This window comes from Acomys minous, assembly GCF_964271855.1.
Source record: "Acomys minous genome assembly, chromosome: 5".
Lineage (NCBI taxonomy): Eukaryota > Metazoa > Chordata > Mammalia > Rodentia > Muridae > Acomys > Acomys minous.
The window spans coordinates 26,934,148-26,949,096 of NC_140494.1; the positions used below are offsets into that span (position 1 = coordinate 26,934,148).

The window sequence follows — 14,949 nt, forward strand, 5'->3', positions numbered from 1 at the left end:
CTCCACGGCCACCCAGTGTAGCCATTGACAAGCCACTAGCACTCTCTCAGCCTCCTGCTCTTCTTCTAAGAAACAAGACCTCCACCCTGCCTGTGTCTCTATAGCCAGAACAAGACAAGTGGGCCTCCGCACTCGCTCTGTGGGCTTCCAATTACACTGGCCTCCACCTTTCTCAGAATGGTAGCCAGGTACTGAGGCCCCAGCTCAACATGTGGGGACAACTATAGGTCAGACCATAGCCAGAAGGAGAGTCATCAGAGGCGCCCCATGATTTGTCCAGTCTTCACATAGCTTGGAGACGGACATCCTGACCTCCATGTGCCTGGCAGACCTGGAGCCCAGGCCAATAGCGGCCACTGTTGGGACAGGACCTGCTACAAGTCCACAGTTGCACTTGTCAAAGGACCAAAGACTGGGAGCTGGAGGAGCAGCATTTATTCATTCGGATGCAGGATACGCATGTGCTGTGGTGTGCTTGGTTTCATTTTTAGATTCAACTGTTTGAGCTGTTCACTACTGGCATTGGTCTATTTCCTCCCAAAGATACATCTTCCTGATGGGGAAACGGTTCCCCTCCATGCCCACTTCCTATAGACTTCAAGTTTCAAGTGTCATTTGGCTGTCAAAGGAAGAGCATGACATCCCAGGTCATCCAGGGAACGCCTGCACTGGCATGGAGTCTCTCTACTTTATAAGGTTTCCTTTTGATCCAGAAGCTGCTATCTACTTTCTAAGGTACTCAGCAAATCTCAGGAGCACACAGAAGAGGCATCCTCGTCCTCCATATGATAACATGCCAGTGTGACACACAGCCACTCATCAGAGTGCCTCACTCAGTACGCACAGAGAGGCTGCTTGCACAAGGCTGCCTGCTCGCATAAGGGCTGGGAAGGGCATGTGATGGGCCTCAGGAGCCTGGTCCTACACAAGCAGAGGGAAGTCCTGGAGTCCTACACATCAAACATGCCCTGTGTGGCAGTTCAAGCTCTGTGGCAAAAACTGAAGAGGAGTCAGGGACACCTTGGTGCCTCATGATGCAGCACAGAACTAGGGCGAGCAGGGGCCATGAGGAAAGCACGCCCAAGTATGCCTGGCAGGAAAGTTCTCTGCCCCTCAATCAATTTGTCTTCCCTCCAGAAACCCATAGCAAGATGGTTTCTGGAGAAACATGGCTGACAAGCCCACAAAGTACCCGACAGAGGTGTGAAATTTGAAGACCAAGGTTAAAAAGTCCCTCCCTAACTTCCAGCCTGGAGTCCCTCCTGAGCCCGGCTCCAGTGGTTTAATGTGAGGCAAGCCTGCCTTTACTACACAAGGCAGGAAGAACCGGCCACGTTCTGGTGCTGCCCAACATTCAAGTATGAATGTTATTCAAACAAAGCTCTTCCATTACTGTCCGAAAGCTGGGGAGCAACCAAGAAGAGGCTTTCTCTGGAAGGCTGGCTCTCGCTCATCCTCTTTACCCTGTACCATGCTTACTTCTTTGAGCTTCAGCCTCTCCTGTCACATTGTTCCCTCTGGCTGGTCACAGCCAGCTCCATAGTCACTCCTTTCTTTACAGTCTCCCTGTCCTGAGATAAGTACAGTTTGATGAAAGGGTGACACTGGTTTGCCTGAACTGAAATTGCTTGGTAAGTCTTGGGGCCCCTCATGTCGGCAGAAATTCCTCTTCTTACCACCATCCTCCCAGGCAACCTACCCCCCTCTTCTTTCATGAGGAAACCCCCATACAGGCATAGCTGTGTTCAGGTGGGACAACCACTCAAGGACAGCATGGATGCGAAGGCAAGATGGGTCAAAAGCCACACTGTGAATATGCAAATAGAGAGAGCACATGTGCCTTTCCAACTTCCTGAACTCTACAAACTACTGCACCACATCGCTGCGGAAGTCAAGTGTTTTAGAGTGACGGGGCAGGCATGGGTGAGCTCTACAAAGTGCCAGGACGCTTCCTATGTGGCTGAGCACTTTACAAGAGAAGGAAATCAGAGCCAGGAGATGCACTGCTTGCCTTGGTGGAGTCTGTTTACTCACCACAGGGAATGAAGCTCTGCTGCCCAGCCCTAGATCCCAAGGCAACCCAAAATGTTGGGCCAATGCGAAGCTTACCCTGCCTCAGGAATTCTAGAAGCAGAAGTGCTCTGGCGCTCCCCGTGGCCTCTTGGCTTGCTGCCGCGGCTCTCAGAGTTGCTCGTGTGTCCTGTCCTCAGGGACTTCCTACTGTGAGCATGGGCTGTAGGACCATCCTCGTACCCATTCGATAGGCCTTGGCCAGCTCGGGTTCTCGTCCTGGTTGACCGGCACCCCTCTGACCTGTCTTCATGTGGTGCTGGGACATCCCGGGCTGGTTTGTACCCATGAGAAATCAGAAGATCTTCCACACTGTACATGGTGCAGTGTCATCCAAGCTAATGGACTTGAACCATCATGGTGGCAGGACCCATCACTGAAAGAATAACAAAGAACTGCAGTTATGAACAGTCCCCCTACCTGCATCAAAGCAGACACCCACCCTCCCCAGCATCCACATGGAAAAGTGTGCAGCCAATACCAGCATCCAGTTCTTCCAGGAGAGGCCCACAGGGAGTGCTGCCGCGTCTGCAGGGCCTCTGTGCTCTGCAGGCAGAGTCAGGAGGGCTCTTGCCAGGGGTACATACCTAGACCTTGTCTGGAAAAGATGGGATCTCACTCTGTAGCATAAGCTGGCCTTGGGAACTTACAATCCTCCTGTTTCAGGTTTCCAAGTACTGGAATCTCAGGCATGTGCTACCAGACCAGCCAGGGTCCACGGGAAACTTTTGTGAATCAAATTATCTTCCCAATGATTTTGTACAAAGTTTCTCATCTTCCAGCCAAGGGTGGCCACAGGCCAATCTGTCCTGGAGACCAGCATGCTTAGCTTACCTATGTTAATGACCAGACCAGCGGCTGTCCACCCTTCTATTGTGGTGACCTGACCCTTTAATATGGTTCCTCAGATTATGATGACCCCAACCATAAGTGTATTTTTGCTGCTACTCCATAACTGTAATTTTGCTACTGTTAAAACCTGTAATATCTGTTTTCTGATGGTTTCAGGTGATCTCCAAGAAAAGGTCATTTGACCCCCACAGGGGTCATGACCCACCAGTTGAGAACCATTGGACTAGAGGCCAGAAGAACAAAGAGGGGAAGTGAAGACATGTAGTAAGGCCAAAGCAGGTGGGGCTGCCAGCTCACAGGGACTGGGTCGAGCCCTGGCCTGGGCATCATGGGTCACAGAGTTCCATTTCCAGCCACTTCCCTGGTGGAGGGAAAGACAGTCACTGTGGCCACAGGAACCACAGCCAGTGTGCAGGTGTGAGGAAAGCATTTGCTGTCCCTGCCGGGGTCACTGCACTGTTCTGCTGACCACCTGGAACACAGCGCCCATTAGAACACATGGGCAGAGACATCTCTATGATCAGCTTGGGGATGACTGCACTTCATAGGTCTGCAACTGTCCATGATGTCCCTCTAGTGTGTGGCAAATTGAAAAGCTTTGTTAGTTAACCTCCTCACAGAAAAGTCTCTGCCACCACTCCTGACACTACTTTGTGGTTTGGGGGGAGTCACAAATGGGTCATTCGCTTTTGCAGCAAAGAAGGATCGTAAAAATAAACATATGCAAGTCAGCGTGGCACGGACCTTGGCTAAGGACTACAGAAAAAGAGACTGCAAGACAGCAAGACAACCTGGGGCTCTGTGAACACTCGAGAAGGACAGTTTAGCTGTTTTTGCTGGCTACATCCCCTACACCCAGCACTTAATATGCTTCCTGGAAATACCTGTTGAGTGGACACTCGGTGAGAGAAGGCAAACGGGGACAAGGCTCTGGAGAATAGTTAGGAGCTGGCTAGATACTGCATATGTCAGTATAGGAGTGGAGCACTTGGCACCTCAGTAGACTCTGGGTGTAAGTGCCTTGGAAGTGAAACCACAGTGAAGGCCCATGCCTAGGAATCTGCACCTTCATACAGATGGCTGTACTGCAGCCCCTCCTCACAGAACTTCCTGAGTGCCCCCTTTTTGGGTGTGGTCCCTGAAGTGGGCAAGTAACCACCCCAAGCTTTCCTACATGCAAAATGACAACAAGCCATCTTCCCAGCCTACTGCACTGTTCTGAGAGCCAATCAACCATGTGCACATCACCATGCAAACACCACATGCCAGACACTGGGCCGCACAGTCAATTTTCACCATGTGCTGCTGCCAATTTTTGCCTCCTTAGGTATCTTCATTTCCAACCTCATACTCACTTGGTATCACCACATCCTGGATACTCTCCAAGTAAGAAAGAATGGATGACTGCTTTGCAAGACCAAAACATTACGACACATTTCCTAGGAGCACAGAATGTGCCAAGCTCGAACCAATAACGAAGAGCACATATATCTGTCCGTGAGGATCCTGCTGTCTGGCTGAACAGACAGTAGGAAAACAGGCGATTAAAACTAACATATGCATGTTAGAGACATGACCGGGGTCTCCCATGGGGTCATGATGCCATGACAAGGATGAAGACAGGATAACTAGAAAGAGAGCCTAGCCAGTCTCATGGGACTGAGAAGGCCTTGGAAAGACTCCATTTCAGCCAAACCCAACCTCTGCCCAGGTTGCACTCTGTATTATTTTGCAGCCAGTGCATTCAAAAAGTTTCTTCCTGGCCAGGCATGGTAGCCCATTCCTCAGCACCCAGGAAGCTGAGACAACAGACCATCCTAAGTTCGAGGCCAGCCTAGATTATCTAGTAAATTCTAGCCTGGGATACAATGTTGAGTCCTGTCTCCAACAACAACGACAACGACAACAACAACAAAACAACAAAGAGAGACCCCCCCCCCCTTTTTTTGGCTCGTGTTAGGGTTTGAGTGTAAGGTATCACTCAGTCACTTGTGGGCTCTTGTGTTTCGGACACTTTTCTCCTGTTGTTGGTGCTATTTTGAGAGACTTGAGGCCTATAAAGAGTAAGGAATAATTTAGGGCTGAGCCCAGTGATTTATAGCCCTGCCTCATTTCTGGCCTGAGTTCTAGTCCCTAACCCACAAGCAGCCTGTGCACCGTGGCTGCCTGGCCCCGCTGCCAGAATGGAAGGTGCGCTCTCAGGCAGGAGTTGAAATAAAAGTCATTCTTCCATCATTTGTCACAGCAATGGGACACGCATACATTTTGCTATATTTATTTTCTTGCATTAAATGCTCATATGTAAATACCTAAGAAAGTGACCAAGGCAGCTTCTAGTTTACTTTTTAAGAATACATGCTAAATAACTTGACAAGCCACTAGTTTGAAGTCCACCAATGTGGACGCCATCCCTCTCATAGTCAGGATGTGAGGCAAGAAGACCTGTGAGGGACGTTCAAGTTCAATAACACTATTACTCCATAAGAAATTCCTTGGTCTATCAAGTCCCTTGCTCTCCTCACAACAGCAAACAAAGCTGTTCCACCTACGCAAATTGGCTTTCCAAGGGAGGCACAGTGGTGCTGCTTCCGGGCACCACTGGAAGAAGTACAATTCCCCCTAGTGACAGTACCGCCACTGCCTTCTTCTCTCACTCTCTGGGAAGCCACTGCAGCTCGAGCCTGAGGGTGCCTGATCACCACTGACTGGCACGGCCAGCATGCAGAAGAACCCACTTTCACTCTGGGTGTCTTGCTTGAGAGGGCCACCAAGAAGCACTGTGTGTTTGACATTCCTCAAGGGACTCCACCACAGTAGGGACTGACCATCTGTCTAGTGAAGGGACTTGTGTCCTAGGGGACTCTGTCATCTGGGAACAGAGGTCCCACTGTTTCTCATCTCAGAGAGAAGCTTTTGCACATATTCTGCTTCAGAAGCCGAGATGGCGGGCAGATATGAAGCCTTGTTGTGACCTCAGAAAGACCCAGGTTTTCAGGTGTTAGGGGCCTTCATAGCCAAGCCTCATTTACTCACATGGAAATGGACCTGCCCTGTAGCCCAAAGCTGGAGTCAGACTTACTCAGGGCTGCTAGACTCTGTGGCACCCCTGTGTAAATGAGAGGAATCAGGGGTGATCCAGCAAGCTCTGCGGCCTTCCACCACACGCCCCTCCCTAGTTTGGTCCTGTACCACTTGGACTAAGCCAAACAAGCCTTTTCACTAAAACCAACTCTGTAAGGCAGCATACACAAAGAAGGAAGATTGAATCTATGAAAATTCTCTTTTCTTATATAAAAGGCTTTATGTTGGGCGTGCAATTAACATCCTAAGAATAGTTATGATAATGCAAACAAACTTTGGGAATTTCATTCCTGTCTTCTATACATTTAACACTTAAAATTTAAAGGCAGCGGTAAGTGACCTGGGAAGACGGCTCATTGGTTAAGATCACTGACTGCTCCTCTGGAGGACCTGGCATGCTCATGGTGGTGACATACATGTGGGCACACACTTATGCACATAAAATACAAATAAATAAATCTTTTAAAAAATTAAAAAAAAATAAAGGTAGGTGTGGCACTTGGAAAACAGAAGCAAGAAAATCTATGAGTGTTCAAGGCCAACTCGAGCTACATAGGGAGACCTTATGTCAAAAGAAGGAAGGGAATGAAAAGAATGAACAAGCAAAATCAAACAAACAAACAAACAAACAAACACACAAACAAAAATAGAGAAAACCTGATTTCCTGTGGAAAACAAACACAGAACACAGAGTGGGAAGGAAGGCCAGGGTCAGCCCCTAAACACCCTTTGTTTATCTCTCCTGGACTTACCTAAATTATGCTTTCATGAGATGGGACCAAAAAAAGAAATGCTAATTAGCGTGCAGGCTCTCATTTAGGTGGAGAAGGCGGGTGAGCTAGAGAAGCGAGAGGGCTGAGGAGCCGCGTTCTTTCTGGGCCCTGCGCCTCACTCGCGGGCTCTAGTGTATATCTTACTGCCCCACTGTTCTCCCTTGAGAAGGTTTGTGATCAGCTCTCAACTACTCAAAACACCCTCCAGTAGGTCCACAACACATTTCTATTTGTAATTTACTCTTTACTCTCCCTTGCCCCATAAACCCAATAAACTCTCTCTATAAATCTCAAGAAAACCCTGCTGGAGAAATGGCTCTGTAGTAATTGCAGCACAGGTCTTTCAGAAGACCCAAGTACGCTTCCTGGGACCCACTTCAGGAGGGTGCCAGGAACTCCCTGCCAGCCTGAGGGAGTCTGCCACTCTCTTTCAGACATGGGGGAGGGGGTGGTACACATGCACATGCATGTACACACACATTAAAAAATAATAACTCTTTAAGGAGAGACACAGATCACTAATTAGGAGCATTTACTGACTTTCCAGAGGACATGAGTTCAGTTCCCAGTACCCATGGGGGGATGGCTCACAACTGTCTGTAACTCCAACTCCAGGGGATTTAACACCTCTGGCTTCTAAGGGCACCTGCACTCACATGCATGTACCCATACATGCACACACATGTTAAACACATGTATACACATAGCTAAAATAAAAATACTTTAACAATAGTAATAAATCTGAGAGGGGGAGGGAGCATGTCTCGCACTGGCCGTGTGCAATACATCTCAGGATGCCTGAGAGACAGCGTGGACAAGCTGTGAGTGCCTGCCAGGTGACAGAGGCTGCACTAGCTACCTAGGACACTGATTTCCCAGGAAGAACCTGATGTAGACATGGCTATTTCTCCTTCACAGATCAGAAGACTTGGGTTGCATATCCAAGATTGCACAGATTCTAAGTGGCAGGAAGTCCAGGCTTATATATATACACACACCCATATATACACATACACACACACACACACACACACTGGTTTTACTGTTTGGGATGAAGGTGGCTCGTGTTACTCTTCACACACCTGTCATTTCTCACCTGACTGTCTCCATGGCACTACTAGTGTTAATTTTTAGATACATAACAAAGAGAGTTACTCAGAAATACACCGTTCAACTGCATGCCACTTAAGTCACCATGGGTTTCAGGTCCTTCCTAAGTAAGCCCATTATGTAAAATTGGGAAAAGGAGACAAAGCAGGACATCCACACCAGATGAGAGAGGGACAATACCCACCGTCCTGCTGTGTCTGCCTGGAGACAACCACTACTACCTGCCACACTGACAATCTGGACTTTGCACAGCTCCGGGGAAGCACAAGTGGACTTCGCATATATAAGACTGTGGGAAAGAGAAGGACCAATGTGGTGAGGAAGAACAGACCAAGAGTTAGACATCGCTGCCACTGCAACGTGCAGAGGGGTGCTGGCGGCGAAGGGGATGGCTAAGAGGGAATGGGAGGAGGCTTGTGGGAAAACAGTGCCATAGATTTTGGACTTGGTGTGACTAAGGTAACAGCCAACCCATTTGTAGGGAGTATTATTGTTTCAGAAGACAACAAACAAACAACAGGCTGTAGGCAGACATGTGGGACATTTTCTTAATTAGTAGTTGATGGGGGGGGCAACCCAGCCCGTTGTGGGTGAAGATAGCCCAGGACTGGTGGTCTTGGGTGCTATAAGAAAGCAGCCTTAGCAAGCCATGGGGAGCAAGCGAGTCAGCACCACCCCTCCATGGTCTCTGTGTCAGATCCAGCCTCCAGGTCCCTACCCTGCTTGAGTTCCCACCCTCACTGCTTTCGGTGATGAACTGTTTATGAAAGAAACCCTTTCCTCCCCAGGTTACCTCTGGTCATGGCGTTTCATCACAGCAACAGCGACTGTAACTAAAACACCACCATTCCCCAAAATTTCCTTTTCTTCCCAATCTCCATGAATAATTTTTTTTAAATCAAAGATCAGTTTTTGCCCCTCCCAAAGAACCTGAGTGAGACCACTTAGACCAGTGGTTCTCAACCTGTGGGTGGCAACCCCTTTGACAAACCTCTATCTCCAAGAATATTTACATTACAACTCATAACAGTAGCAAAATTACAGTTGTGAAGTAGCAACAAGACTAATTTTATGAGGAACTGTGTTAAAGGGTCAAAGCATTGGGAAGGTTGAGAGCCACTGACTCAGACTAACTTACTGCGACAGATTTCTAAGTTCTATATCATCTGTGTCCTTCATATTCAAATGACTGAATTATAAAGTAGGAAGCAGCAGCTAAGCATGTCCTCACTTTAGGCTGGAGCTGTGCTTACCATGCCCACTGTCAGGGCAAGTGTAGAGGGGTATGGATGAGAGTGTGTATCTTCGTGTGAGTGTGAGAGCTATGTGTGTGTGGAAAAGGTTATGTGTGAGAGTGTATGTTGTGCATGTGAGAGGAGAGTGTGTGTCTTCAGGTTAGTGTGTGAGTTGTATGTGGCACAGCATATGCGTGTGAGAGAAAATCTGCAGGAGAGTGTGTGTTTGAGTTTGTATGTTTTGTTTGATTTGTGTGTATGTGTACATGCTGTGTGTATGATTTGTGTGTTTTGTCTGTATGTGGTGTGTGTGTGTGTGTGTGTGTGTGTGTGTGTGTGTGTGTGCGCGCGCGCGCCTAGATGGAGCCTGGGCAATTGCAGTAAGGAATCAGAGCTTTGTATCCCTGAAAGAACACACTGGACAACTTAGGCTCTGCATGGCTTGGGAAATCTGAACCTCCCTCCAACTTGCCCTCATGTGATGAACAGCACATATTTCCCAGTCAGCTGGCCACAGAAAAGAAAAAAAAAAAAAAAGAGTACAGCTTGTGGCCATGACATGGAACAAAGCTAAGTAGGTCACATGCAGATAAAACCTCTGACCTTGGCCTCATTAGCACTCATGCAGAGGCCACCCCAGAGAGCAAAGACAAATGGCCACACACGGCACAGAAGCAACTAGCAATTCTCCATCCCAAACAGTACACTTGTTCTAGCCTCAGTTCAATAGGGTACCTGGTTAGCACTGGGCATGATGGGCACTGGGGAATATAAAGACCTATGCAGTCGCCCACACCCTTCATGGCGATGGTGCTACAATTTTGGTGGTATTATTTCAATTATGCAAAGTCCCATCACTTGGAGTACAGAGCAGTAAACGGACACCAATTAATAGTAACCAATTTCTTCTCGCTTGTAAAAATAACATTTTATTTTCATATTTATAAAATAAATAAGTCTTCCCAAGACAGTGAAGGGAACAAAATATCAATAAATTCATTACCAAAACCAGAATGTTTCTTTTAAAAATTTTCTTAGAGTATGACCTGAACATTAAAAGACAAATACTCAATCACAAATCTGAAAGAAATTCATTCTTCTAAAATCAAAGACATAAAAATTAAAACCGTTGAAGACATACAAATTAAATCAAATTGTGACCATTCACACCTCAGATTATCAAAGTTTAAAAAATAATTTTCATTTATGTCTATGTGTGCACCTGTGCATACATGCCTTTAGAGTGCCAAAAGAGGCTGTCAAGGAGTTACAAACCACGTGTTATGCGTGCTGGAATCTTTGGGTCTTCTGCAAGCGCAGGGCACTCTCTGAACTGCTGAGCTACCTTCCCAGGCCCAAGAATTTGTAAAAGCATGTTTGTTCCTGATGAGGGCACAGAAATCTGAGTGACTTGAGTGTGTGTGGAGGGGCTGTATGCAAATGGATTTGTCCTTATCCAACAATGATTAGGAGCCCCAACTGATGCTACCTGCCTTTAATCACAGCCAATGGGAGGCTGAGACAAGAGGTCTGACAGGTCAGCCTGAACAACACAGCTAGAGCCTATCTCAGCAAAACCAGACAAGCAAATGGCTGGGTAAGAGGCAGTAGGAGTCCTGAGGCCACCTGGACTGATGGCTTCATCTCAGGGGAGCCTCCTAATGGCATAAGCAAAGGTGCATACATATAATGTAATGCTGCTTATTCATTTTATTCATAATATATTGAATTAAATGTCTGTTTAATGGGATTTTAAGTACATGGGGATGTTGAAGTTTGCACACACACACACACAAAAATGTATACAAATGCATTTTCAGGCATTTGATGCTCAGTAGTGTCACACCTGACATGGGTGTGCAGAACTGAACTTGGATCCTCTGCAAGAGCAGGAAGTGTTCTTGACCTCTGAGCCATCTCTCCAGTCCCAATATACTATTTTATCATAATCTGCACTCACTCACAGGTAGTTGTCACACTCAGAACTTAGTAGCACATTAAATTGTAACAAAGGATATCAATGTAAATTAGTAGTTTAACATAATTACATTGTCCACAAGTAATAACGCAGCTTCTAACTTAGCTAACCACCGATAATATTGACTTTTAAAAGCTTTAATAATCTGATAAATGAACAGTTGTTTGTCTCTCATTCTAGTAATTTTCAGTTTGTGTTTTAGTTACACAAAAAAACCTTTTAAAAACAAAAGATTGCTTAGGTACAATTAACTGTAGGTATCTTTGAAAGTATATTTCATACCAGGAAGAATCAATGGCCGTAAAAGAAATGTTGAAAGAAAGAATAAAGGACTAGGTAAAAGGCACACGTCCCATCTGTGAAAAGCACCTCACCTGCTGCTGAAACCTCAGGTCCTGTGCTCTCATGAGGAAACCCAACACAAGGCCGCATTCTGACAGTCCCTCAGACAGTGTCCCTCTAAAAAATACCCCAAACTCCTCATCTGTGTCCACTGACATTCCACACTGAAGACGTAATTGGTCCCTTACACTGTTGGCAGTGCACTGTAAACATTTCCTCAACTGACAACATTTAGGTCTAATGTTATGATTAATATACAACATAGTGCTTTCTTTAAACAAGGGGTAAACAGCCGAGACAGAAAACAAGCCAAATGGAACATGTTGCTACTGTCATGCGCATTTGTAAAGCTTTCTGCAGCTTCCTCTTCCAGTGTAGAACTGTGTGTTTTATCGTGAACAATGAGGCTGTCGTTTTTCCTCTCTGATCTTAATTATTAAATAAATGCCCGCACACTTCCATTGTAAGTCCTGAGACAAGAAGTTCTCATGAACTTGTTTCCATACCTCACAGTGTGATGACCTGCCATGGCAGGGCGCTCGAGCTGTTTAACTTACAGAAGAGCATGTGAGCCTGTGAACTAAGCGCTTTGGTTTTGGTAAGACAAGCATCACTGAACTGACTTTTCTTAAGGTGACAAGAAAAACAAACAAACAAACAAAAACCCCAAACCAAAAAAACAAACAAAACAGACGGAAAAACTGGTTTAAAATAAAAAAGAAAGGTCTTTGAGCACTGTTAATGATGGTAGGTAGGACTGTGCTAAGGGGGTGGTTTTTAAAAGAAAGAAAGGGGGAACACAGTGTCAAATCTCATGTGCTTTATTTTTTAAATAACCATCGACTCTTTTACCTCCCCATTTCCTCTTTCTCCACTAGGGTCAGGGACCCCCTCCCACACACAAATGCACACAAACACATGCACATACAACACACATGCACAAACACACATGTATGTATGCACACACGGGTACCTTTACTCTCACCTCTAAGTTGTGTCACACCATTAATAGTTTGTTTATGTCACTCCATTTTTATAAGACCCTAAGTACCTCATTAACATTTCTGAAAGGTTACTATTCATTAAGAAAAGACAAAACTGAGGAAGAATTTTTTTCAATCCTCTAGAACTTGGGGCTTTTTGGGGGAGAAATGTAAAGTTTGAAATAGTTTGAAATTTTCTAATTTTATCCCATTATGATAAGGCAACTGTCCCAGGGCAAGCTTCTATTACACTTTTAGTGTGTTAGTTCTGTTTTGTTTTTTTTTTAACTTTTTAGAATTAAAAGGCAACATTTTATAAAAATGTGAAGGTTCAAAATATTTCATGTAATTTTTACTAATTATAAAAGTTGTCAAGTTATTTCAAAAGTAAACATTACAAAATTCAAAGAAAAAAAATGTTCCAGGTGACCCCGCTGTGACAACAGGGTCAGCTGTGGATTCCCTGCCTCCCCAGCACATGCTTGCTTCCGTTCTTTTTTCTTGACGTCCGTGACATGTACCTTAATGCCTGCTCATAACAGTATGACTGCTCAGAAGAGCCAGGCTTCATCCGTTACACTATAAAGTCCCATAAGAAAGTAGTCTGACAATACATTTTTGTGTAGCTAAATCACATCATCCATAGACAATCGTGAGGAAATATATTTATGGAAAGTAAAACTAGTAAATACAGTTTAAACAAGATTCTCCAAATAAAAATGAATACAAACAGGGTTTGGGGGGGGGGTATATTCTGTGATTAAAGGATGCACCTAAGAGCCAGAAGGTGGGTTTCTGGCTTTAGCAAGCTAGTGTCTCTCAGCATTCATCAAGCTAGCCAGGCTCCTGGAGCAGGCTCAGCTAGGGAGATAATCCTCCCACCCAAGAGGTGTAAACTAACAGCTGCTACAACCAAAAGAAACTGCGACCGAGGCTTTAGCCACAGCCCAGGGAGGGGCGAGAGATAAAAGTCTTGGCTTATCAAGGAAAACCCACAACAGAACAATCATTTCAGCCCAACACTGTGTTCTGAACTCTCCAGATTAATTACCCCGTCTAGTCTCGGCCAAACTCATTAGCACAGAGACTGGCCTCCGACCACGCTCCCTGTTAGCTGTTCTTCCAAAGGAGATGCCTCTCCCAGCAAGGACAGAGGGGACCTGCAGGAGCCGCTACCTCCCTGAACTCAGCACTGACAGTAAAGACAGGATTTGTCTTTAAATTTCATCCTACGAAGCAGACTTCTAATACCTTCTCAGCTGTGCCCCTCCCGCCCCTCTTTCTCTTCAAGCTGAAAAACTGACTATGTTCCCTGTGCATCTCCAAAGGCCAGTTAACATTTTATAGTGAGGGAACAATGCCCAGCTGGGCCCCCTTTCGAATGAGTTATCAGATAACTCTGCTGAGCCTGTCAAGCCCTCTAGAGCATGTAGCAGTTCAGGCATGGCCTAGGTTCCAAGTGGCTGGGAAAACAAACTTTTCCCTCCCCTACAACAGACTTCTTCCACTACCCTATTTCCCTAAGTCCCTTGGGCCCCTGGGCCCTTACCTCCAAATCTCAGCCGCAGAGAATGTGCAGGAGGAAGGCCACACAGATTAAGGGCCTCTGTTCAACAAATATTTGCTTGCTTACTGCAGTGGGAGTGCAAGTTTGCCCGTTGTGTTCTGCCCAGAGAGTAACAGCGAGAGACCTTCAGAAAACTTGTTCAAGGGGTGATAAAGAATTAGGTAAATCCAAAGACACAGACCACTGTGGAAAACCAAATAAACTCCCCAGACTCCTAACTTCACAGGGAAAGTCCAACATAACTCCTATGGAACAGAACCTCCCCAAGACCCCCAAAGTCCTTTCTGTGGGTGCTTCTGTTGTTAGTTTCTGTCCAATCAGCTCAAATTCTAAAACCACCTGACAAAAGGCTGGTTCCTGGAGTTTTACCGACTTGGCTGTGATTACACCACTGAATCTAGTCTACTTTTTATTTCCTATCTCCCAATGCAGAGCATTTCTGGATGCCAGAATCCCACCTCTCACCTCCCTCTCGGAACTCCTCCCATCTTCGAACGCTCACTCCCAACCCCTAGATATCTTTTCTTTGCAAGTCTGAAAAGGGCAAAAATCCAAAGAAAGAACACACAAATCTGTGGGAGAAACAGATTAAACTGTCCCAGACAGGAAAAGCCTAGGAGTTGTGTGGTCCAGCCTGAGCCAGCCACACAGCCTTGGGCTGGGAGACCACAGGGGATCGTGGATGAGACCCGCCTGGGGCATGGCCAGGCTGCGCTGGCTGAAGTTCCCCCCTAGATATTTTCCTCCCCAAGGGGAGCCGGAGGCGCTCAGCGTCCTCCTCCAGAGACAAGAGGGTGCTGGGTCCCGAGTCACCGGGTCTGGGGGCGGCGCGAGGAGGCTGGGGCTGGTCTGGGCGTGGGGGCGCGGGAGGCTCCGTCCCGTTGAGCCGCTTAGCGGACTGCCAGCCACTCCCCGGCGGGCGGGTGGCGGGCCGGGCGGGGACCCGAGCGGGCGCGGC

At 46.6% G+C, this 14,949-nt stretch overlaps 1 protein-coding gene across 2 annotated transcripts in view; it reads right to left on the reverse strand.

Annotated features, from left to right (window-relative positions):
• The window catches only part of JCAD (junctional cadherin 5 associated), a 74,333-nt gene that overhangs the window by 22,714 nt on the left and 36,670 nt on the right, over window positions 1-14,949 (reverse strand). For both annotated transcript variants that reach the window (XM_084783679.1, XM_084783678.1), the window contains exon 2: window positions 2,110-2,446. In XM_084783679.1, coding sequence (XP_084639805.1) covers window positions 2,110-2,390 — 281 coding nt within the window. In that variant the 5' untranslated portion in view covers window positions 2,391-2,446. The remainder of the gene's footprint in view (window positions 1-2,109; window positions 2,447-14,949) is intronic.